This window comes from Rosa chinensis, chromosome 5, assembly GCF_002994745.2.
Source record: "Rosa chinensis cultivar Old Blush chromosome 5, RchiOBHm-V2, whole genome shotgun sequence".
In the NCBI taxonomy this organism is placed as follows: Eukaryota; Viridiplantae; Streptophyta; class Magnoliopsida; order Rosales; family Rosaceae; genus Rosa; species Rosa chinensis.
Genome location: NC_037092.1, coordinates 22,102,355 through 22,127,481, shown reverse-complemented (window position 1 = coordinate 22,127,481; position 25,127 = coordinate 22,102,355). Strand labels below are relative to the sequence as shown.

Sequence of the window (25,127 nt, the reverse complement as noted above, 5' to 3'; positions counted from 1 at the left end):
CAATCTTCAGATGATGTATTTGTTAAGTCATCTTTTATCAATAACTTAAATGTAATTTGTTAAAAAAAACACACATTAATGGACCTAAAGAGGTCCCGATTCTAATCAAAGAAAAGGTTGACTAACTTTCAAGTCCATATTGACACACTGATAACTGCTTTAATGGTGAATGTTTGTCCATTTCTAATTTATTTTTTGTATATTAAAGAAAAAATTAATATGTAATAAAAAGTATGCGAAATTTCATTGTAAATCATTGTTTTCCATGAAATTTGTTGCGTACTAAAGTTTTCACTGACGACCTTTCAAAGGTAATAGTTTGTTTGCCTCTGAAATTTGGTTTTTTTTTTTGGGAGACTTGTGCTAATGATTTTTTATCCATAAAAGTTTGTTTGTCATCGACACTTCGTCGATTTCTGTTTTACATTTTATTTTAGGCTTATGCGGATGAATTCTTGTCCGTGAAAGATTGTTTACCGACAAAATTTTTTCATGGGAGGTTATTGACAAAATTTATTTGCCAATGAAATTTCATCACTTTCTATTTCTCTCATTATGGGCCTTTATCCGATGATGTTTTTAACGCTTTCTATTTTATTTTCTGTGGGAGACTTTTGCTTTCGTCGGTAAATCTTTGTTTGCCAATGAAATAGTGTTTACCTTCTTGCTTTGTTATGGGAGCACTTTTACCCACAACTTTCGTGTTTATCAGATAACTCAATCTATAGCTTCCATTTTCTGAATCTCAGGAAGGTCTTGGATAACAAAGTGATTTCAGCTTATGACTAAAATACAGACTGATCCATTTCAAGTGATCAAATCATCTATAGTCTCTTCACAAGAAACACAATAATGGTTGCTCTTCTTTGAAAACACACTTCTGATAATCTGCCTCCACATACCCATCTTTGGCACAAAACCTTGTCGCATCATCTGCCTCAAAACCCAATCCAGATCCTCCACCCTATTTTCTTTACACAACCCCTGAATCAGTTGCTTGTACGACACGAAACTCGGACCAACACGCTTTGAAACCATCCGAATCATGAACTGTTTCGCCTCAGCGAACCTCTGTGCATCAAGCAAACAATACAAAACCTCCTGATAGGAAGCTGGATTTGGAGCACACCCCTTGAGCTTCATTTGCTCCAAAAGCTCAATGCCCTCATCATATCTCTTCTGTTTCCTAAGCCCTGCTATCAATATATTAAACGTGACCGAATCCGGCTCAATGCCCTCATTTTCCATCCTCTTGAGCAACCCAAAAGCCTCATCCACTTTCCCATTGACACAGAGCCCATGCATCAGCGTCGAAAACGTCAGCGCATTCGGCTCACATTTCTGCTGGGGAAATTCGTCGAGCACCTGGAGTGCGCTATCCAGCTTCCCACTTTCGCACAGCCCTTTGATGATTATATTCAAACAGCAAGCATCAATCTCGACACCCAATTGCGGCGACATCAAATAAACCTGATGAACAACATCAAACATCTTGGTCGAGACCAGCAAATGCAGAACTAAATTGAAGGTCTTCACACTGGGCCAGCACCCGAAACGGGGCATATCGTAAAGGGTCTGTATCGCCTTCTTGATATGACCACCCACATTGCCGTAATTCTTGATAACACCGCGGAAGAAGTCATCGGATAGCCGGCATTTCCTTTCGGATTTGATTCTGTTCATGACATTGTCCACGGCGTCGAAGAGGTGGGCTCGGGCGAGCTTGTCGATGATCAAGGTGTAGAGGGCTTCATTGGGCTTGTAGTCCTTGCGCTTGGAGTAGTGGTCGAGGGCTGTGAGGACTGAGTTGGGGTCTTGGAGGGCTGTGAAGACTTGGAGAACTTCGTTTGGGGATAGCCAGTCTTTGTGGTGGAGCTTTTTTGGGATTTGGGAGAAGGAAGATGGGAGTGTGGAGAAAGATGGGGTTTGGGTTAGCGATTGAAGGATTGGGTGGGTGACAAATTTGGTAGAACGTGAAATCATGTTTGTTTTGTGGAAGAAAAGGTAAGAGAGGGTTTGTTCTTCAACAGTTCTAACTTGGATTCACTCCCGGTGACAAATAGGGGACTTGTTTTATGCTTGGAGGAGGGCGGTCACGTGACTCACGTGGTTGTCCCCAAATTAATTCCGAGTTTCCCCCGGAAATGTTTGATGTCGGCTACAGAAACGTGTTCGGGGTGATTGACTATCGAATGATCTTCATAGTGTTCTCTGTTCGTTAATGCTCTTCAAAGAGTTTCGTGATTAGGTAACAAATGTGCGGTCCTTTTAGTGTTTTGTGAATGATTAATAAACGTTGTTTGCAATATTCGGTGGTTGTCTACTAAACGTTCTTTGGGCAACCATCCAACACCTTTGGGAATATTCTATAGTCAACCACTATTAACGAACCAATTCCGAATTTACAAACAAGAGTAAAATATATCTAGAGGTTTGTGACAAAATATAGGATTTTGAACTTTGAAATTTCACAAAGTATTTTTTGGTGTGATTAGATTATTATAATTGTTTACTGAAAAATTGTCTGATTGTTCAGATTCGTGGTGTTGCATTGCTTCTCGCTTGGTTAGGCTAGTTAATTCACCAAAAACACTAAATCTCATAGGCTACTTCGTTTCATTGGCGAATGAAATCTGTATTTTTATTCACCAATAACGTGATCCTGCTTCCTGCTGTACAGATGTAGCAATTCCACGATCTATAAATAATTGCAAATATAATGACTGTACATTATGTACTAGGAAATCATCACTACATTATGATCTATCTGTTCTTCTTCTTCCCCTGAAGAATTGGTTGGATCTGCAAGTGCCTATTGAAGGCCTCATTAAACAGGAATCGAGTCTGGAATGCTGATATAATCGGAAGCCATGCCAAGACAGCAATAGGTGTAAAGAGAACAACCCCCATTCCGTAGTCATATGTTTTAGCAAGTACTCTGGTGAATTCCCACAATCCAGTATTCTCTATCAGGGGCCTCACAGCTTGTGCAAACTGGATGAACAAAGCAAATTAGTGGAAAGTAGGAAAGAAAAGCAAATGGCGAAAGCAAAAGATAATATCGGTCATTATAAACTTACCAATATCAAACCCCACCCTGTTGGCAAAAATGCTAGGCAGCACACAACCAAGTCCATCCAAGATAGATGACACACATGAGAAAGAGTTATTATGATGGAAAGAACACCCAAGAAAAGGGTTGCTTTGAATAGCCTAAACACAAGGTGATATCTAGCACTGAACTTTTGCCTTCCGAGGTTCACTGCCTGCATGGAGTGAAGCCAAGTAGATAATTTGAGAAATCACAAATTGAAAGACCTTCCTCTAATCCATACTTCTGAGAAAAGTTGTTAAAATAAAAAAATTAAAATTAAAATTAAAAATTAAAAAAGAAGAAGAAGACAGATTTCTTCCCCATAATTGCATTTTAGATATGAGCATAGTTTCTAATAGAAGCGATGGTAAGGTTTACCTTTACTAACAAGAAAACAACGAGGATCACTATCCATGAAAGCAAATAAACCAGAAAATTCCTGCTATTCTGGGAAATGTCAAGGTGGTAGACCAGACCATACTGATACAGGAAAAACCGAACAGAAAGGAGTATTTCAAACAACCTAGAACTCATCCCAGAATGACGAAGATGGTCCTGCTCATCTATCCACCAAGACTGCCAACTTTTATCTTGGTGAACTCCAATACCACCCTGCTGCCTGATCCACTTATTCCAATCTTTCCAGTCATCTACTATCTTGTCCCAACTGAATCCAGACGGATTAAAAAGAAATGGAGCGAACAACCAAGTGATTGACATGAACCAAATCGAATAAGTGACTAATACATACGCCATGTCGCTCTCATAGGACCGTCTAAACAAGTTATAAACAATCAACAGGAGCAGTAACTCAAATCCTTTGACGAAGTGGCTTCTTGAATACAACCTGTAGTTTTCAGTGAAGCTAGTATGAAACACAACAACCTTACGCCCAGTGGGTCTGTATTTAGCACCACCATGCAGAATTGTTCGGCCGTAATAATGGATTTTTGTTCCAAATGAGAACGTGAAAAAAACAGAAGCCAGCTGCAATTGCATCAGGACAAAATCTTTTAGTGCATTGAGGAACCCTTTCTCAAGTCCAATTTCCATCACCATTGGCATTCCTGTTAATAGCCCAAGCTGTATAAATGACTGGGAGGCAAGAGCTGTTTCCAAGGATTGTATGTTCTGCAGTCTAGCCTCAATTATGAGAGCTTTTTCCAAGCCACTGAGAACTAGGTATAGCTGTCCGTAAAGGAACACATAGATTCCAATAACTGATATCTGAGAAGTTTATGGCAGAGTTTAGATTAAATCACATCCAATGGTGGCTATATGCCAAATATGACATTCAGTTAGAGGTAAACAGCAAAGCATACAAGGCATGTCATCATAAGAACTCCATATGTGACAATTAGATTAGAGAATATCTACCATAAATGTAAAGTATGTACTGACTACTGATTAAGAAATACAGATTGGCATTGAGCATGAAGCGATATTTTGCATTGATTTAGTACAATTCGCAGATCATTTTCAATAATTGCTACGACATCATGCATAAAACTAGAGAACTTTATCTTAGTAGCAAGAAGAAATTTAAGAAATTACCAGGCTGCTAAAGTAAAACCCAATGGTTGTGAAATAACAAGACAGCATCCTGAAGAAATCAAACTGACGTCCAAGGCGGTATATGTCACGGCTTAAAGTTTGTTCACTGTTACCATTAGCAACCTTAGCTTCAAACTTTGAGATCTGGTTTAGACCTACATCACGACCCTTGCCAACTTGCATGTATTCATGATACGTGATCCATCCCCGTCGTAAGGTAGAATTATACCCTACATGGTATTTGATGTAAGCAGTTTGAATAAAATAACAAGATAACTATATGGTTTTGAACATCACTAAAGATTACCAGCAAAAACATCCTCGCTCAGGTTAATTGTTTTTGATGCTTTGCTTAATCCACCTCTTGTGATGTGGAATAACCTGTCAAATACATCTGGATGTCCATAGTGGAATCGTACCCTGTGCATTAAGAATAGTATTGTAGGTATAAGAATTTACATAGAAGCACATACAAATAAGTTGGATAACAAAATATTTTTAGTGGACTGACATAATGAAATAAATACTTAGATGGTTCATAAACACCCAACTAACCAATGCCATAAAAAAAATAAAAATAAAAAATAAAAAAAAGCACCCAACCAAGTGAAATGTATACAACTGCAAACGACTAGCAGGAGTTACCAAGCCAAACTTTAACTAGGTCCCTATGTTGTTTAGACTAGGGAAAGTTAAGCACACCAAGCTAAAATTTCAAAAACAAAGCATCAACACGTGTTCATTCATAGGCAAGAACTCAATGTAATTTAAAAAATGATCTCAGCACACGGGCGTCTATTACCTGAGAGGATTGGCAAGAAGCCTTTGACCAATGGTGACAAAGCTGGTCTCTTGATAAGACATGAACCATGCAAGAGAAGAAACACTGCACAGTGTGCAAGAAAATATAAGAAGGAACCATGATAATCAAACTTCAGCAAGCCAACTAAGACACTTTCTGTAAATATTTTTCATGAACTATATAGTTAAAGGTCACATTAAGTAAGTCAACCTCGGACAAATACTAAAGTTAGTAATTTCAGTGTTTGGCCATGTAAACAGGTGTAGATGAAAAGTTACTAATGGGGTGGAGGAATTGCCACGAGTTAAGAGCATTTCAGCTCTATGAGATAAGCATTGGGATCATTCATCCAAGACATATTTCAAGTTACTCAAAGCATAATACTTCTCATTGTAGCTTGTGTGAGTGAACAAGTCTCAACTCAAATTTTGCATCATAATGCACTCTGTGCAAGCATCTCATATGATTTTTAATCTCAGTTTTTAGGATTATAGGATCTAACCTTCCTGTAAATATGTGTTCCCTCAAACCAAGCAGTATAGGAGGTCGCCGTCCTCGGTTCTGAAGAAATTCTTGCAGAAGATTTCTCATTTTGAAGGCTTCCTCCAAATAACTGTCCTATAAAGCCACATACTTTAAAAGCAACAAACATGAAAATGACTAATCTTATGGTAGTGGACAAGAAACTCACTTGGTTCATATCAATGGTTTGGAGAGCTTCACCACGAGTGAAGATTATTCCATGGTTCTGGTTTTCGGGCTTCCCTTCTCCAATAGTTGGTGCACCAGGAAGCTTTATGCGATATATTTCCTATGAAGGACAATGATACATATGGTGTAAGTTCTGAGATGCATAATTGATTACAAAAGAGGATGAGAGGGATTAACATTAGCATTTCGGGATTTCGTATATAAAAATAAAACTATCAAATCCCAATTATTTATTCATTTTTCATTGAGAAATTAAAGCTTAGCATTTTTTGTCAGAAGTTAATGAAATTACAGAACAATACTGCATCTAAGCTGTCTCACATAAATCAATAGTAAGTCCCAATTATGTCACATAATTTAAATAACATTACCTGATCACCATACTTGGGGATAGCTTTAACCAATACTGAAGAATAAACTTTGCAAGGCTTGTTCTCCACTATCTCTTCTTTCTCCTCAACATAAGCAACACGGAGAGTTGGGTATCTTCAAGCAATGAATTATTCTAGTCATATGACTTCAAAGTTTCTTTTAAAAAAAAAAAAAAACACTTTTTTACTTGTGCCATAATTCTTTCTTTTCTTGGTAGAAGTTACCTTTTCATCAAGTCAATTAGGTCCTGTGCATGTGGGTCTCCAGCAGCTTTTTGTGATCCAAATAATTGGCAGGTAACAACATAAGTGAATTTCATGTCTGCTAATGCATCTAGCTGAGCAGATAATGCATGATTTCTACTTTCAACAGCATCATAACCTTCAAGAATATCTGCACAAACAGATTCAGCCACTTAAATAGATGTTTCTAAAAAATTTGATTAAAAACTTCAGTAATGTCATTGGGCATCATTAAGGGCAATAATTTAATGAAAAATCAACAAATACTAATAATTTAAAATTTCAAGATTGCAAACCTTCATCTTCAGCCATGTCAAGAAATGCTTGCAGTTTTAAGGCTTCTCTATAGTACATCATTCCTCTAACTGTTAAAAACATATAAAACATACTGGAGGTTACTGAAATGACAAATTGGTCTGCTGGGTTTACAGTTTACTCTAATATCAAATCTTATCAATCACCTGTTCTGCTCAGTGTTTGGCCCCGGAAAGAAGCCCAATTTCTAAGCTCTTCCTTTTTGTCCTTCTCCAACCCATCCAAATTTTCATAACCCATGCGCTCCAGGAAGTTTTTCCACTCATCTAAGAAAAACTAGGGTCAGTTGCCAAGAGATAAACACAGACGGATAGCCTACAACGCCACTAAATATTATTGTATTAACCTGGAAATATCTTTTGCATGTAAAAGATGATAGAAACTTCTTGCTGGCTTGAATGCAGCTCCTCCATTGAAAAATTAATATCCTCCAGGTAATGTGGTGTCATAACACTGTACCAAGAAAAAATTGTTCTATCAGATGCAAATCATAGAATTGCAGTTGTCTTTATGTATAAGAAGATCAATATGCACCATGTCTTCAAAACATAATAGTTTAGAAGATTTATAATCAATATGATTGTTGTTCAGCTCCAATTGCTTCTTAATGTAAAAAGGTCACCACTATTTACTATGAGTAAACTTTATAAACCACAGTCAAATCTAATGTAATGAGTTTATCAATGCTAACTATATAGATCAGATTTTTTTTTCTGATGAATATATAATGCATTCAACTAAAACAAATGACAACAAAAGAATAAGTTACATCACAAGAAGTAAGGTACACAAAGAGGAGAAGCCACAAACAAACACCTCCTTGTTCGTGTCACAATGAAATAAGTTACCTGCAGGGAAAGGAATGTCAACATTGTACCTAATACTCATAATCAAACAAGTATCTAGTGCTATTTTAAATGAACAGCTTTAGCAAAAGAAGCACACCAACAATGTGTATGCTGAAATGCAACAGCTTTTATTCTCAGGTAGAATTTGGACACCAACTACATGTAAAAGCAGTTGCGCAAGCATGAATTTCAGTCATTTCATCTACCTTCAACTTGTTTAACAAACCTTTATGGCATCGAAAAAGTTGTCTAATGATTTAAGCGACCATAAATTTAACTAGATGAACTAAATACGTGGCTAAATGAAATAAAAAACACAGAGAAATTCAAACAAGAACATAATACAGAAGAGAAGAAACTAGACCTGAATGGCACCATATTGGACACTGTGGGTGCATGTGGCATATTCATAAAGAGAGAAGTGGCAAAGAATGATATGCGTCTCCGAGCCTCTAAGTTAGTTGGAATGTCCATTGCTGTATCTTGGACAGTAAGCAACAGAAGAAAACGCTTGATCTGCAATTTAAATCATTGTAATTATTATTCACAAGATGCTTACATGCAAGAGTATATATCTTTTCCTATTGATTGGTATGTAAATTTATGTAATCTAGTTATACATGTACTTTATATATATTTAGCAATCTTTTCCGTAGAAATATTTCCAAATTAAATGTGGAAGTCATGTTGCAAGTTAAATATAGCAGGGATTCATCATTATAACACACGTTGACGATCAAACCTCAAAACTACAAGAGTTTTCAACTAAATAGATTCTCATAATTCCAACAGCTAAAGTTCTTGTGAACTGTAGTAAGTGAACGAAAGTTAACAGGGAGAATGGTAAGTAGACTCGATAAACAGGAAAGAAAAGGAGTTGATGGAAAATCACCTGCTCATTCAGAGCAGCACTGTCTGGCAAAGGGAAATGGATAGAATTCTTGCCACCAGCAGATCCAAATAATGGGGATTCAATGCTTCCAGAAAAATAAGCAGCATCTGTTTCAGTCTGTTGGGATGAATCCAGCAACTCTAATATCCTGCATGATTACATGAACAGCTATGATGTACACTGCATGATTGATCTGCAGATGGTATAGTCTGAATACAACTACCTGAAGCCAGTCGTCATCATATCATTGATTACAAGCTCAAATATATCTTGGAGAACTTTCACAACTTTGCCACGATGGTCTTCATTTCCCTCAACCTTACAACATTTCACATAAGAAATGAGGAACCTTAGAATACTTACTTATAAAATACTTAATTAATTATAAAAACTATATGATCAACAATAGTATAATGGCTTTGCAGGAAATGGAACACTCACCAAAAGTTCAATTAGCTCGATACATTTAGCCAAAAGATCTGGAACTTTAATCATCCTAAAGTCCTGAAGAAGACTTGATCTTGTGATGCTTTCTTCAATTTCAGTCAGTATGGCAGATACAATCCTGTAAAGCAATCCAGAAAAACTGTATATATCAAAAGATATAATTTTTTTTTCTTTATATAAGTGGGATATAATTGCAATGTCCATGACTATATTTTCCTAATAGAAAGGAAAAAAAAAAAGGAAGAAGAAGAAGAAGTTAGTTGTCAATGTCTCTGTACCTCTTTTCGAGATCCCCAATAATGAGGATTTCAAGGATGTACTTCAATGATTCGTAGCACTCCTTCACAGCACAGTACATGTACTCATCTTTTTTAAGTCTTCTGACAAGACTTTCATCCCTCCCCACAAAATCCTTTGCAATACTCAGGGCAGTTGAAAACTAGGATGTATAGGAGACATATTTATAATTTCAGATATATATATATTTTTTGGTCTGAAGAAGATATATTTAGATAGGAGAACCAGAAAAGAACAATGATCGAAGAATTTTGAATATAGAAGATACCTTATTTGCAAGAAGAAAAACTGGCCAACGAACTATGCCGGAAAATAATTCTGAAGACATTGGCATTGTCATTAAATCCAGCTCCCTATTTAGGAACAAAATTCTGTAAGGTATTTTCTTAGATTTTTTTGTGGGAAAAAAAAAAAGAGAGTAAATATGTGCCAGAAAGAAAAACACCTGTTGTTTATCAAGTCCTCCAATCGAAAACTATTGATAATTTGGTTCCAAACCAAGACAAACTTGGCAAGACCATTTTTTTCACTCTTTGATACCTGGAAAGATAGGATTTGACATTTAGCACAAGATTCTTCAAGAAATTCAATTACAGATAAACTGAAACCTCATACCTTTCTGAATTTATTGTAAAAGAAACCTTTTCTTCTCTTTTGGTCATTCCTCAATGAGGGTGGAATAAGAGAAATATTGAATGCAGAAGGCAAGGAGTGAAATCTACTCCTCAACATTCCCAAAGTTCGAATCTATAATAGAACAGAGGAGTAAGACAGAAAACAGAAATGCTTTCCAAGGGAACCAAAAAAAAGAGGTATTGCTAGCTTACCTCACCAAGGTGATGCAAAATGCCATAGACTCCACCAAAGATTGTGCAAAAAACAGAATACCATATCTGAGTGTCCATAAAGTACACCTAATAAATAAAAAATGGAATGAGTACATATGAAGACGACCGCCTTATCAACGAGTATACAACTTAAAAGTAAAGCTGCTCATAGAGTTGTTTTACAGCATAAATTATATCAGCTTCACTTGTAGTTTCTCAGTAAATGATGATTGTAATTGACCTCTGCTGGGATGGAGTCTAGTAATCAATATGATGTTAACAAACGATAAAATTATTAAAATTCGCTACCATCCATCTGGAAAGCCAGAAAGATCAACATGAAAAGGAACTACTTTAAATACTTTAGAGGAAATGAGAAACTCACAACTATAATTGGAGCCCATATAGCAGCAATCGCACCAGCATTACTCTTAACTGTGAGAGAACAATTTTTAAAAAATTATATATAATAGTGGAATTCAAATCCCTACAATCATACGTACAAACAACAAAAAACACATTGGTAAATACCTTTCGGAAAAAGCTCATGCCAATCATACATTGGCACACCAATTTTCATGATCTGCTTTGTTGGCTCTATAAGGGGTTTTATCTGCAGTTTTTCAATTGAACATTGTAACCAATGTAGTTTATCAAACATTCACATTTTCAATCATGATCCAAGGATACTTCAAGAATTAGGAACACAATTATTTCAAATGCCAAGATTGTGAGACAGTAACATAATATTTGAGCATTATTTTGAACCAAAGGAGCAGACAAACCATTTTTCCATCTTTATGCTAAATCTATATTCTTTTTTTTTTCCCCACAAAAATGCCTCTTATCATTCAAACACCAATACAGTGGTTCCAAGTAGGTCTAGCTCACATCTACATATGTTTCATATTAATTGGAAATTCGACACTGCATGTAAACCATTTTATCATCTTTACGCTAAATCTATATTCTTTTTTTTTTCCTTCCACAAAAATGCCTCTTATCTTTCAAATACCAATACAGTGGTTCAGTATACTTTTGTTAGAATTATAGCATTCAACCCTTGACAATGAAGGGAGAAGGCCAATATCTTATTTACTATTATGCAAAGGCTAAGACTTCCAGATTTAGGATTCTAAATTCTTCAGCAAACTCAGTCTCAGAACATAATTGTTAAATCTTTTGGACACTATAGAGTGCTGGATGGAGAATTTGAAAGATAAATCTATTGCCATTTTGGGATAATAAATTCTACAGTGTTAGCACCCACCTCAAAAAAGTAGCTGAAAGAAAATTTGCTCAATAGTACAAGTACCCAAAACAATGTATACCTATGGAATAAGGAAAAAAAATGTATTAGGGAACAATATATAAAAGAACAAGGTCAACTAATAAAAATTCATTATAAGGTGCAGTATTTACTTCAACACTGAAAGCTGGCTTTCTTGCAATCCACGCGCAACATATAACCTAGGCTACATTATCAAATCAAAAGTTCCAATTAGTATCCACAAAATTCAAAACCAAAAGTCAAACTAAGAGGTGCATCAATATATTTACTCAATAAACAGATTACATCGCATGTGGTATGTTTGGAATAACAACCATTCTTTGTTGGTTATGTTGTGTGCATGGAACTACCTCCATCATTACATCAATATCTTCTGAAAGGCATTTATGGCATACAATTCTGACTATGCAATCTATACCAATGTTCTTTTTCTTTTCTTTTTTTTGCAATCAGTGACTGTGCCACTGTTAAAGCTCAAAACTTTGACATGTTCTAGGAGAAAAGTAGTAAACTGGATTGCTGTCTTGAAGTTCATAGTTTCATATCCAATAGTTATTCATTTAAACTGGAGAATTCAGTTAAAAAAAATAAATAAATAAAAAACATTCCATGCAAGATTAGATTTGAAATCCACAAAAAAACAATATCAAGATTTAAACTATTGACAAGCGACGTGATGAGAATACCTGTGTCCACCAAGACAGAATGGTGCATATTTGGTAATTTGAGACCTCAATGTATTTGCGAATAGAAGGGACCAAAAATAACACCATCTCAACTGCATTAGTCATCAAATAAATTGCAACTGCAACCATAAAGGAAGAGAAACACCATTCTTGAACCCAGCTTCCGTATGTTGTGGGATAACAAGTATATTTTCTTCTAGAATTAGCATAATATACAGGAAGAACTATAGTCCATATCATTGCAACACCGAGCTTCATAACATGTTTTACTTTTGCAGAGAAGTCCAGTGTTTGTCTCACTTTCCATGTAAAGGCAATGTCGAGTATTGCTGCAATCCCAGACCTCAATCAGATATCATATAATCATATATAATAGTAGGAGGTGATCACTCAAAAATCCAAGTAAGCAAATGTTAGACAGTAATGAAAAAGAACAATTACTCAGTTTACTTCTGGACAGGTACTTTAAATGGCAACAGTATAATCTTTTCTAAGATAAAAAACATAGGTATGTTGGAGCTATAAGAATTCTTCAACCAAGTTTTGCATGTGTGTTAAATGGAGGATGTGCTGGCTGTATAAGGTGATTCCATAGAAGAATTACATGACCAAATACACAATGATGTCAGACTCAAGTCAATACACACTTGCACAACAGCAAACACACATGCAAAATTAGGGTACTCCCTTGTCTTAACCGATGAAGGAAAGAAAATTTAGATAAATGACAGAGCATCTGTGTATTCCATTACTTATCAATAGAATACATGGATGTCTACAGGATAGAAAGACATAAATTTCTTTCAAGAGACCTTCGATGAGCCAATTAGGCAGTCACTTAAGCTATATAGACATTAATTTAACTAGGAGGTTTGATTTAGGCTAAATGAATTAACAAATCAGCCATCAAGATATATGACTACTGTTCACATCAACAATAATCCTGAGTGCCATGGTTAGAAACTTAGGGCCCATTGGAGTCAACTACTGCAATAACCCTGAGCCTATGAGGCATTATTGGGTTGGCTTTTAAATCATTGTTGCATGAGTCTCGGAAGTGCTCCTCATGCCAGTATGCTTATTGATATCCCAAAAGAATCAGTCACAAATAAGGCTCTGTGTAATCACTTGAATAAAAAAGACCAACCCAGCATAGAACTCATATTGGATCTCCACATACACTAGAATAACTTGTGAAGCAGAAACAGAGACTAACAAATATTGTGCTTTAGTCTATGACATAAAAGACATGATGAGATAGACATTACACTGCTAATATAGACTAATGGATTGATATATCTCGTAAGACAAACTAAAGCTTCTTCTGCCTGAAAAGTTAATAAAACATACCAAGACTATGTAGAAACATGATAAGGCTTGAGTAATTTTTAAGGTGCATTCAATACTGTGAGAGTAAAAGAAAAAAATTCTTAATTGTACCTTGTATGAATTTAAGAAATGCAGATGTAATGAAGATGCTCATGATATCCTCAAATATAACTTTGTCAAACAACTGAAGTGGAGATTCCAATTCATGGCATGCCATAATTATTAATGCCTACAAGAAAAAGAAAAAATTAAGCAACAAAGGAAATTATAGCGTAAAGGATGTATTGTTCAAGCTGTTAGACTAATTTAAGTTTACCTGAAGTGAAACAATAAAAAAGCTCCACATTCTGTCAAAGCTTCTAAAAATTTGCCAAAACGAACGTACTTCTACGAAATTTGTTTTGCCCAACCATTTGGGTTCACGGACTTCTTCTTTACTAACCTGTTAGAACAGAAAATCATGTGAGACATAGAAGAAATATCAAAATAAATTAAACATGGATATACTATTGTAAACTAACGGTCCTTCTTTTAAGCTATTAGAGAATATAGCAGTTTGACTGAGGGGTGATCTGCTTTTCTTATTTCTCTTTCCAACTTATACCCAAATCCAATTCCAAATAGTGTAAATCAGGATAGAAGTATTACCCAAAACCACTGGTTCCTGACACAACGTAGTATCAAATAAAAAAGTAATCTAAACTGAGTTATGAAAATGTGTTGCAGAAAAAAAAAATGACAAGTTTATATATAAATGCCTAGACTAGAGCTCTTAATAAAAACATGCTTTATAGTTTCTTCAACTATATATAGGCATATAGCCATTAGAAAGCTATTCCAGTAGAAGAAGACCTTTTACAATGCAATTTATAATCAGTTAACTGCAATCATGAAAAGGTGCCAATTCAGTAATATGATGCAATATAACATACCCCAACTTCATCTTCCTCCTCATCTTCCTTCCTTCTTTCTTCTACAGGAGCAGTGGATGCTGAAGCATTCTTAGCATTGGATTTTGTTGGAGAGTCTGTAAAGAAGAAATCGTGATCTAGACGCATGGGCCAACCGATTTCAAAACAATCAGAAGACCTGCCAAAAGATAGCAGATTTCAGAGTCTCAAGATCATAGGCAGGACATTGGAATACAGGATGCAATACATATCTATGCATATATAATTCAAGAATGCTAACCAAAAATACTCATTCAGATCATCATAGTTTCTCCATGTGGAATGGTCAGCTGTCCCACACTTGCTTTTCTCGGCTTCCTTCAGTTACATTACAAAAAATGAATAACGGATTCGCTACAAAAAACTGGTTCAACTGAAAGCATAGGTTGAACTCATAAAGTACCTCTCTTATAACCCCATATATGGGGGCAACAACATTGTTAAGGAAAGACTCAGACTGCCCTCCATATGCTGGCATGACCTTCTCCCATGTTGTCAAGCTAACAGCACCAGTTAACATGCCATGTAGCTCATATGCCATCTTAAAATAAATAAATAAATAAAAAGAAACTATTAGTAATGGCATACAAATTTCATGCATGACCTACGAAATGGAGCTCTTGCAATTCATGTGTTCATAGAGGAAAGAACCATTATGATTACTAATGATTATTGTGCATAGTACATGAGGTAAATCATGAAATATAAAATAAATATAGGTTCAATGCACCAAAGTCAATCAGGGATTTCAAGTATTACAAAACTCCAGAACCGAAAAGGCAGCACAAACTAAATCACACATATCATAGAAACATGAACACACATTTATATATTCAAGTGAGAATGAATCTTGCTAGATTTAACAAGATTTAAATGTTAAAATGGGTTTGAAAGGGCAATATGAAGCTATGAACAACAAGTTTGAACCAGTATTATGCCAGACAGCAATAGATGGTGAGCTTACATGGTGAAAAATATAACAGAGACACTCTGGCATGAATCGCAAGTTTGCAGCCTCGCCCCATATAAGAAGGTAAAGCCCCAGAAATAGAAGTTTATATTGTTGGGCTTCTTGTTTCACATAAGGTAACCTGTACAGATAAATATTTGAATTATAATGATTTAATGAGGTAAGAAAAACTCAGACAAGTTTAAGTACTAAGATTTAAGAGGTCGCAAAAGGAAAAAAAAAAAACTTGTGTATCATACAATCATCTTATGGACAAATCGATATAAAAAGCAGATGACTTAAGTCCTATAGGAATTAAATTCATTGGGTCAGAATAGTAATCCTTAAGAAAGTTCCATTTCCAGATCATAAATATCTTACCGGATGTTGCTTTTCCTTCCCAAAAACTTGCACCAGTTTGTATAATTTTTAAAAATTCTCCGCATTAACTCGTCCACTGCAGCATCTCCTAACTGATATTATAAGATTAAATTGTATCAACACAAAAGCAGAAACAGTATAATACTAAACCAATATGTATAAACGCCAAAGAAAATCACTTTTGAGACAGATGTCTGTTTATGAGTTTTCCGTTTGTGAATATTAGCAAGGAGTAGAAGCAGATGCTCTCTCTGATTGGCTACATTCCCTTCCTGACATAAAATATAAAATGAATCAATTCTGAAAGGAACAAAAGCAAAGTAAACTATGTAATGCATCTCCAATTGGCCCATTATTCACTACATGTTATGAAAGCAGCTATAATTTATAGAAGGAGGAGCAGGGGAGGCAAGAGGAAATTAAATCGAAATTTGGAATACATTACCTGAAATCCAAAGCAGTACTGAAGAAAATCAAACAAATCAATGAAAGTCCCATGTTTCTGAAGATCTTCATTGGAAGGTATGCCACGAATATACCGTATTGCTGCTACTGCCGCCTTAATCTGTAGTATTTCATTTATTTATTTATTAAAACTGAAATCCCCATTTTACAATTCATAGGCTTGCTGCACTATCATGTACGTACTGCTATGACCACAAGTTACAGAAAAAGGAATGAAAGACGAAAACAAAACACTTGTATTGACAGTCAGCACCTTACCTCAGGTAGCTGCATGATTGGTTGCTGAATACCTCCTTGATCAAGTGGTAGAATATTATATATATCATAAGGTTTTGTCTGGATACCACCTCTATTAGCCAGGGCCTATATATAAACATTAAGAAAAATGACATGGAATGCCATGTAGAGAAATATATTTCAGATAATACAAACAAAAGCATTACCTTTGTCATCATATACTACATGAGAAAATGAAGAATGCATGCAATGAAATGGAAATCAAAAAAAGGAAAATTACCTGAGGACCGGCTGTATTTGAAACTGTCTTTAAGACTTCAAACAATACAGAACCAATTATACGCGCATTTATCAACTTCTCTCTGTGACTGATTCAGATAAATTCCCAGGAATCAATTTTGACAGTAGAGAAATCTAATAAATTCTTTGAGGTGATTAGAAACGAAGAAGGATATCTCAATATATATAATATACACAGAAGTGTGCATGGATGTATTTACCTATTTTCTATGCTAAATGCTCCTTCATGTTTGATGATGTACTCCTTGTAAGAATGATAAACGCGTCTTAACTCGCGTAGATCACTCTTTTCCTTCCGTTTCCTAATTGTAGTTTCTTCATCCTATAACCCATTAAAACCAACAGTACAGAGTTGGGAAGAATTATTATTCCACACCAGAAGAAGAAATCAACTTTTTGCTTCCACAAATACTATTTGCGTCAGAGAACTTAACAGACACAAGAAACATAAAGTATACATCCAACCAACAGAAGGATATACAAGAGATGGAAAAGATCACTGTTTAAAAACATAGAACTCTAGCTAATGATATAATGAGAGGAAACATAATCACCAGTTACACTACTTAACTGAGACAAAATTATTACAATTGGTTTGTATACACTGCACATTAATGTGATGCCATCTCAAATCAATCAGCTGGTATCTCACAGATAATGATGAAAGAATAGTAATATCATGCTAAGTAAGAGTTTTGTCTTTAACCTAGCACGTGAACTTCAAAATTGTATGTTACGTTTAAAAACATTGTTGAGACTAGTTCAATTTATCAGACAATCGGTAACTAAAATACCTGTGCAGCATATCTGTTTACTAAGGTTCTAACTGCCATTTTGACCTAATGTTACTACATGCATACAAGTTATGCAATTATTCCATAAGCAACTGCATGTAGTACAAGTCAATGTGGAGAACCACCTGTTCAAGTCGCTGCAGAAGGGTAGTTTTGAATTGTCGAACACCCCTCCCATTCGAACGACGGTCCATGTTATGTGCTATTTCAAAGGCATGAAAGCGGCCTGCCCAAAAAGTTCACTTAGACAATGTTATTGCCCCATGCATGGATGTTAAATCAAGATACTTGTAGGTTTGGGTTCTTCATCTTAAAAACAAGTGTTCAAATATCTTCCATGAGTAAATTCAAAGAAAAGAAAAGGGGAAAGCAGTTTCCTTAAAATTAAGGTGGATGGTTAAGCGTGTTATTTTACCTTCTTCTGTTGTTGAGGAAGGTAAAGTAATTTAAAAAACTGACCTTGTGCAACCTAAATTAGATCTTTAATAGCCAAAAGAACAAAATTTTCTACTCAACTACCTACCACGAAAATTTTCTGGCCTTAGTTTCAGGTTTTGGTTGGTATAATCAAATTTTCCTTCAATTTTTTTCTCTCAGCTCTCTGACAAAACAGTTCATTAGTTCAAAGAAAATATATTTGCACCTGCCTATGGACATGGATTTTGTCAGCAAGCCGCTTCAAAATTAATAACAACCTCTCAATTGTTTAAATAAGCCAAGCCACATCTCTCTTACTGCTTAATGCACCAAAAATGTGATCGTTAAACAAGCTATTTACCCTAGCATTAGCTTACGTGAAACTTTGTCAAATCCTGGGACTTCATCCTATCATTGACAATAAAGCTCAATCTAACCAGTAATTATCAACAGAACCTCCAATAACCCCTATGAAAAGGTCTTCCAGTCGGTCACCTTGTGTTTATCCTATGACTTCCATACTGCCCTTTACCTCAAATTCCAATACTTGCCACTTAACTCTCTAAACCTTCAAATGAATTGAAAATTTTTTCACATCTTTAACACCTTATAACACAAACTATATTCAACAAAAGAATAAAAAAAAAAAAAAAAAATCAACAACTTACACAGATAAGCAATCCGAGGCTCCTCGCTTTCGATCAAGTTTGCAACCCGAAGAAAGCTCCGGATTTTTGAGGCCAAAGTGGCAGGCAATCTCTCGCTCTCAAATGGCTCAGGAGGATGATTATGATCACTCCCACTGCCCATGGTGAGATACCTGGTAATGGGTCTTTTTTCCTCTGCTCGATCATCATAGATGGGCTCTGCAACCACAATCTCAGACATTGGCACTGTGAGCTCAAAGAGAAGAATGACGGGACTGTGAACAAGAGAGAATGTGTGTTGGGTTCAGAGCATGTAAGTGGGATCTTCTCCATGAGTTGCTTAATGGAGTTAACGCGGTCGGCCTTGGCTTGGGTTGTCTTTTTGCTTTTCATATTTGATTTGATTGAAAATAGGTTTGTGATCTTTGTTGCTTTTGCTTTTGGGGGTGTGTCTCTGTTTCTCTGCTTTCTCTTTTTTCGTCTCACTGCTTTTCCTGAAAACAGAGAGAGCCAGAGACTTCCCTGAGTTTGGAACTCTTAATTTACGAACCAACGCGCGAGTCTTCACCCACACGCGTGCGCGCGCGCGCGCATGTGGGGAATGAGTGACAAATGATTGTGGAACTCTTGCAAGTTTCACTTTGAGTTTGAGGTGATTTCCATTTTACTTTCTATCCTTCGTTCCAAACACTGCGACGTACTCGTTCATAATATATACTTCCATAATTTTGATCGTCAAGTTAACTAGTGGCCGATGAGCTCTTGTAGACTACAATCTCATTGTATTCACGCTCGTAGGGTCGTAAGTTAATTGAGGATGTTTTATGCCACTCAAAACTAGATGTTACACATTTAGTTAAATTTGAAAGGATAAAGAAAACTTATACGATCTCAAGACATTCCAATTTCAAATAGGAGTTTTATTTTACTAAACCAAATAGCTGTGGACATAAAAAAGTTCTTTCAATAGTCTAACAAAAATAGTTTCACACATTCTCTCAATCACAAGAATACTCTTTAATACATTTTGTTAAAGCATAAATCCTCATAAAGTTCATCCAAATATAACTTGAGGAATATGGTACGAAATTTGCTCAATATTTATGAAAGAGCTTCTGGGCAACAAGTGAATCTACAGAAGAGTAATGTTGTCTTCAGTGGAAGTGTTTTGCCACATATGAGGGACAGTATGGCCCAGATTCTGGGAGTTCAGGTGGTGGATAAGCATGAGAAGTATTTAGGGATCCCGACCCTTGTTGGCAGGTCTAGATCTGATACATTTGCCTATATTAAAGATAACTTGTCCAAAAAATTGACAGGTTGGAGATCTAAATTACTCAGTGCTGCAGGTAGAGAAATTCTAATCAAAGCGGTAGCTCAAGCAGTACCGTTATACACAATGAATTGTTACTTGCTACCTCAGAATCTTATTCAGGAGCTTCACCAACTGTGTGCTCAATTTTGGTGGGGAAGTATGGAAGAGAAGAAGACTATGCATTGGAGGGCTTGGGATGAGCTTTGTAAACCTAAAAGTTTGGGAGGTATGGGTTTTCGACATCTTTTTGCCTTCAATTTGGCGATGTTAGCTAAGCAAGGGTGGCGGCTACTTCAAAATCATGATTCTTTGATTGGCCAACTTTTCAAAGCTCTATATTTTCCCCATAGTACTTTTTGGGAAGCTAATCTAGGCACACAGCCTTCATACGCTTGGCGGAGTATTTTACAGGGTCGTGACATTCTTAAAGCTGGTATTAAACGACATGTTGGTAATGGTTTCACTACTAATATATGGCTGGACCCGTGGCTAATGGGAGAGGACTTGAGTGCTTTCTTCTCGGACAGAGTGACTACTATAGCTGATCTTCTTAGCTCCCCGGGTATGTGGAATGCCACCCTCTTATCAGAACTGTTTCCTCTTCATATTGTTCAGAAAATCCTTTCTATTCCCCTTAGTCCCCTGAATCATAAGGATAGGTGGACTTGGGGTGGTGATAAAAGAGGTCGGTTCACGGTTAAATCAGCCTATCATATTGCTCGGGATCAGATTCTGGAGGATTCATCCACACCTAACCCAAGTGTTGTACTTTGGCGTCAGCTGTGGAAAGTGCCAGTCCCAGGTAGTGTAAAGATCTGTGCATGGAAAGCAGCCTCCAATGTTCTTCCTACTCGGAGTAGGCTTCGTGATTGTGGTATTGATTTAGATACCCAATGCCCTCTCTGTGATGAAGAAATAGAGACTCCTTTGCATGCGGTTCGAGATTGTCCCCATGCCACTAGTTTGTTTCAGGGGGCCAACCTCCCATTATACACGACCCCTACAAGTGTTGCAAACTGGCTGTTGTTGGCCTCTTCGTCGAGTCCTCGGTCTTTTGACTATTATTTGATGATTTTGTGGGCTATTTGGAGACATAGAAACGCTAAAGTTTGGGAGGGTGATTTTAAACAAGGAAGAATTTAAAGCTGCTCGTTCTTCTAACCAGTCGGGTTTGGCTGCTAGGCTGGTTAATAGGTGGACGAAACCTCCTTTGGGCTTCGTTAAACTGAATGTTGATGCTGCCTTTGATCAAGGCTCAGGTCGCTCGAGATTAGGTGGGGTGTTTAGGGACCATGAGGGAGCTTTTCTTCATGGGTTTAGGCACTCTATCACATTGGCTCAATCAGCTCGACATGCGGAGCTGCTCGCTCTAGTTCTAGGAGTGCAGTTGGCTATTGAGAATAATCTTACGCCCTTGATTGTGGAAACAAATTGTTTGGATTTGGTGTCCGGATTAGCGTCTGCTGCACTAGATGGGTCGGACCTCGGCTTTTTGTTGGAAGATCTGCGGGTTTTGTTGCATGAGGCGTTGGGAGCTTGTGTCCTCAAGGTTGGAAGACAGGCCAATGGTGTGGCTCATGTCTTGGCTCAGGAGGCTAAGAATGTTGATTTTCAAATAGATTTCTTTTCATATCTTCCTCCGTCTGTGGAGGCTATATTAATCTCTGATTGTAATAATTCTCAATCAATGAATTAGTCTTTCATTCCCCTAAAAAAACTATAACTTGAGGAAGAAATTGTACTTTTCCCATAATTTTTATATGCTTCTAACCAAAGATATTTTTACTTCCTCTCGTCGGCAAAAAAAAAAAAAAAAAAAAAAAAAAAAAGATGTTTCTACAAAAACAGGTGATATATATGAAGGAAAAAATGTTGATGACTGGTCTGCAAAATGCACAAAAACACAACCAAAATTATTACTACCCATAGACCTCTCCACAACCAACAAATCACTCTTTTGATACATGATTGCGTATGGAGGGTGGTATTAATATCATATTTAAGGGCAAGACATTGATTCAGAATCAAAGGTAATTACTCTGTTCATAAGCATCTTTCAGAAAAGCAGCATGGATTTTATTAGAAAAATTAAAAGAAATGAAAAGCAGCCAAGATCACTGCCCACTTGTGATTGCTACGATTTCCTTTACATGCAAGAATTATATATAACTCGATCTCCTCAAAAAAAAGAATTATATATAACTTCTAATCACTGAAAGTATTAAAAAAAGTAATATATATAATCGCTGAAAGTCATGTATCATAGGCTCAGATAAGCATTGTTAACCCATCTAGTATTAGTTGGCTTCCAACAAAGAGGCTAAGCAAAACCCAAAACAAGACAAGAAGACAACCCAAAAGCTCCTAAAAGCATTAAGGAATGCAAAGGCAGCAAGTAATGTGAACAATAAAGGTCAAAAGTTGCAAACTTTAAGAGAGAAAAGCTTTGCACTGATCACTTTTTCATTGCATGAAATTGATAATGGCTAGGAGCATGTTATTCGTGGTTGGTGGATTTTGTTTTACGGTTTTACCCTTGATTAAAGTTCAGGTATGGCAACTTCAAAGTTTGAGATCTCAGTTGGTATCATTACAAGACAATAATAATGAAATCAATATAGTGGGAAGTTGAAAGGTTTCGCCCTCATGGCACCTGAAATTGGAGTGGAAAGAGATCAGAAATGGAAGAAATGAAAGATGTACAAGTCATTTATATTCGAACGCTGTATTTGTTAATATTTTCTAAAGGGTCGTGTTTGCTAACATTTTCTATAGTTATTACTTATTAGGCATAACTTCGCTTCATTGGTATCGGAAGGTGGGACGGCAAAAGAGTACAAGGGTGGCATAGCATAAGTGCATAACCCTAGGCCTGGCAACAGTGCGGTCATGGGCGGACTTAACGGGTTGGTGGTATTAACGGGCTCAACCCGTTATAACCCGTTATCTTAACGGGTTATAACGGGTTGAGTCCGATGGACTCGCGGGTTACCCGTTGGAACCCGTTAAGACTGCTAAGGTTTTTTTTTTTTTTTTTATTAAATTTTAAAATTCTTTTCTAATCAATTACCCACTAAAACCCGTTAATACATGTTAACAATAAATTGGCCATTGAAACCTGTTAAGACCCGCCAACATAAAAATGAATTTATTATTTTATTTTATTTTTTGCATTTTTTTAAACTCTTTTTCACACCCATTATCTATTAAAACCCTTCTCAAAAATAAAAAAAAATAAAAATGTTTTTATTTTTATTTTTTTTAATTCCAACCCATTACCCATTAAAACTCTTTTTCATTGTTGATTTTCATTAAATCGAACTATCAAAAGTTAATACATATTGGGCTCACAATTCCAAAAAAAAAAAAAAGTCTTTTTTTTTTTTCTCTTCTAACCAGGTTCGATGGGTTCCGGTGTGCAACCCGTTTCCACTCGTTAACTAACAGGTTGTTAATGGGTTGGCAGCCCATTAACACGTTAAGTTATCAGGCGGAAAAAAATAGGTTTTTAGAGGCCGGTTAATGGGCGGTTAACGGATCATGAGCTGAATTGTCAGGCCTACATAACCCAGCTCATCAGGCGTTGCATAACCCAAGCTAAACAATGGGCCTAAATATCCTAACCCATATAAGAAGCCCAAGAATGCCGACCAAAATATTTATGAATACCTAAGCTGAAGTGCTGATGAACAAAATCAACAAATTTATAAAATGAAAAAAATACAGTTTTAATCACTCAATTTTCACTTGAACGACACTTTGGTCACCCATGTTTATAAATTTCACTTTAGTCACTCAACTTTAACTCTGACTATCACTTTAGTCCGTTGGTAAATTTTTCTGATAAAAAGGTCACATGACGCCTCACATGCTACTTATTAAGGGTTATTTTCGTCCCTCATCTTTTACCCGCCATTTTCCTCTAACTCTTCACAATTTCCTCCAAAATCTATAGCTTCCCTCTAATTTTCCTCCCTTCCCATTTTCCTTCGACCTGCCATTGCATCTCTCTTATTAAATTCTTTATACACATCAAACATTTTCCCTAAATCCAATATCAATAATCAAACCCAAACCCAATTTCTTAATTACAAAACCTTATATCAAATGTCAATAACAAATCTAGACCTAATTTCTGAACCACTCATGTACTTAATCCATTAATAGTGAGAAAACTCATTCTGCACAATGCCTACATACAAGGGACCATGTTTAAATATGCTTACCATTATTTGGTTCTGCCTCTCCATCGATTTTGAAATAGCTCCAATAGTTCACCATCACTAACTCATACCACATTCAGAGATTCGTGATCTAACCTCTCCCTTTCTAAGATTCTAAAGCCGAAGCTTTTGTCTTTATCTTTTCAAAAGCGTGAGATCTTTTCTAAGATGTTGAAGAGACGTGCATGAGACTTTAGATTTGAATATAGGTTGAAATTTTCTGAATTTGAAGGTAAAAAATAACTCTTAAAAAATAGCATGTGAGGCGTCACTTGATCTTTTTTATCGAAAAAATTTACCAACAGAATAAAGTGATAGTCGGAGTTAAAGTTGAGTAACTAAAGTGAAAGTTTATAAACATGAGTGACCAAAGTGTCGATTAAGTAAAAGTTGAGTGACTAAAATTGTATTTTTTTCCTTATAAAATTTGGTAACTGGTCAGTGGTAATACCGTAATATTAATTAAAAAGTATTACAAAATAAATTTGCTTGCCTTTTTTTAATTAGGTCAAATTGGATTTTTTTTTAAGAGGTTGATGAATTAATCAATATTTTCCTTATATCAATATACGGTGATTAATGATTTTATGCTTTAATGTGTATTGTAAATCACTAAATCGTGTCTTTTTTAATTTTACATCAGAGTATTGTTGCATTTCCAACCACTTAAGAATTTGATATAGTACGTAGTGGTGGATGCAAGCTAGATATACGATTGGAATGTGTGGCATTTGATGCACTG

The 25,127-nt window shown here is 36.1% G+C and overlaps 2 protein-coding genes across 5 annotated transcripts; both read right to left on the bottom strand.

The window, feature by feature from the left end:
* Nucleotides 1-761: 761 nt before the first annotated feature.
* On the bottom strand, nucleotides 762-2,369 carry LOC112167249 (pentatricopeptide repeat-containing protein At3g14580, mitochondrial). The gene has a single exon (XM_024304252.2). The coding sequence runs from the start codon at nucleotides 1,981-1,983 to the stop codon at nucleotides 808-810; it is 1,176 nt and encodes a 391-aa protein (XP_024160020.1). The 5' UTR covers nucleotides 1,984-2,369; the 3' UTR covers nucleotides 762-807.
* A 230-nt stretch (nucleotides 2,370-2,599) lies between these two features.
* Nucleotides 2,600-19,332, bottom strand: LOC112165203 (putative callose synthase 8). Of its 4 annotated transcripts, XM_024301648.2 has the most exons (41): nucleotides 18,869-19,328; nucleotides 17,909-18,009; nucleotides 17,190-17,311; nucleotides 16,970-17,057; nucleotides 16,711-16,815; nucleotides 16,433-16,552; nucleotides 16,167-16,259; nucleotides 15,988-16,079; nucleotides 15,622-15,748; nucleotides 15,061-15,198; nucleotides 14,899-14,975; nucleotides 14,640-14,796; nucleotides 14,024-14,149; nucleotides 13,819-13,936; nucleotides 12,379-12,707; nucleotides 11,824-11,876; nucleotides 11,672-11,732; nucleotides 10,933-11,014; nucleotides 10,787-10,836; nucleotides 10,402-10,488; nucleotides 10,190-10,321; nucleotides 10,020-10,114; nucleotides 9,843-9,927; nucleotides 9,556-9,716; nucleotides 9,272-9,395; nucleotides 9,054-9,148; nucleotides 8,831-8,978; nucleotides 8,303-8,454; nucleotides 7,437-7,543; nucleotides 7,237-7,356; nucleotides 7,072-7,140; nucleotides 6,758-6,926; nucleotides 6,533-6,647; nucleotides 6,142-6,261; nucleotides 5,953-6,068; nucleotides 5,451-5,534; nucleotides 4,956-5,068; nucleotides 4,649-4,878; nucleotides 3,473-4,321; nucleotides 3,081-3,266; nucleotides 2,600-2,994 (listed from the first exon to the last, which is right to left on the bottom strand). In XM_024301648.2, exons 1-41 carry the CDS (start codon nucleotides 19,086-19,088, stop codon nucleotides 2,764-2,766), a joined length of 5,847 nt encoding a protein of 1,948 aa, XP_024157416.1. In that variant the 5' UTR covers nucleotides 19,089-19,328; the 3' UTR covers nucleotides 2,600-2,763. The 4 variants fall into 4 exon arrangements, 3 of the variants coding, with proteins under 3 accessions (XP_024157416.1, XP_040362694.1, XP_024157421.1); XM_040506760.1 differs by lacking the exon at nucleotides 10,190-10,321; XR_002922704.2 differs by lacking the exons at nucleotides 2,600-2,994; nucleotides 3,081-3,266; nucleotides 3,473-4,321 and having other exon boundaries at nucleotides 4,737-4,878; nucleotides 5,953-6,063; nucleotides 18,869-19,332.
* Between the last annotated feature and the right edge of the window lie 5,795 nt (nucleotides 19,333-25,127).

Bases quoted from the DNA above. Each gene is read 5' to 3' on its own strand.
- LOC112167249 (XM_024304252.2), bottom strand. From the start codon at position 1,983: ATGATTTCACGTTCTACCAAATTTGTCACCCACCCAATCCTTCAATCG.
- LOC112165203 (XM_024301648.2), bottom strand. From the start codon at position 19,088: ATGTCTGAGATTGTGGTTGCAGAGCCCATCTATGATGATCGAGCAGAG. The intron at 10,489-10,786 runs GTGAGTTTCTCA...TTTATTTATTAG, and splicing joins TATGGGCTCCAATTATAGTT to GTGTACTTTATGGACACTCA. The intron at 6,648-6,757 runs GTAACTTCTACC...CATTGCTTGAAG, and splicing joins CTAATTGACTTGATGAAAAG to ATACCCAACTCTCCGTGTTG.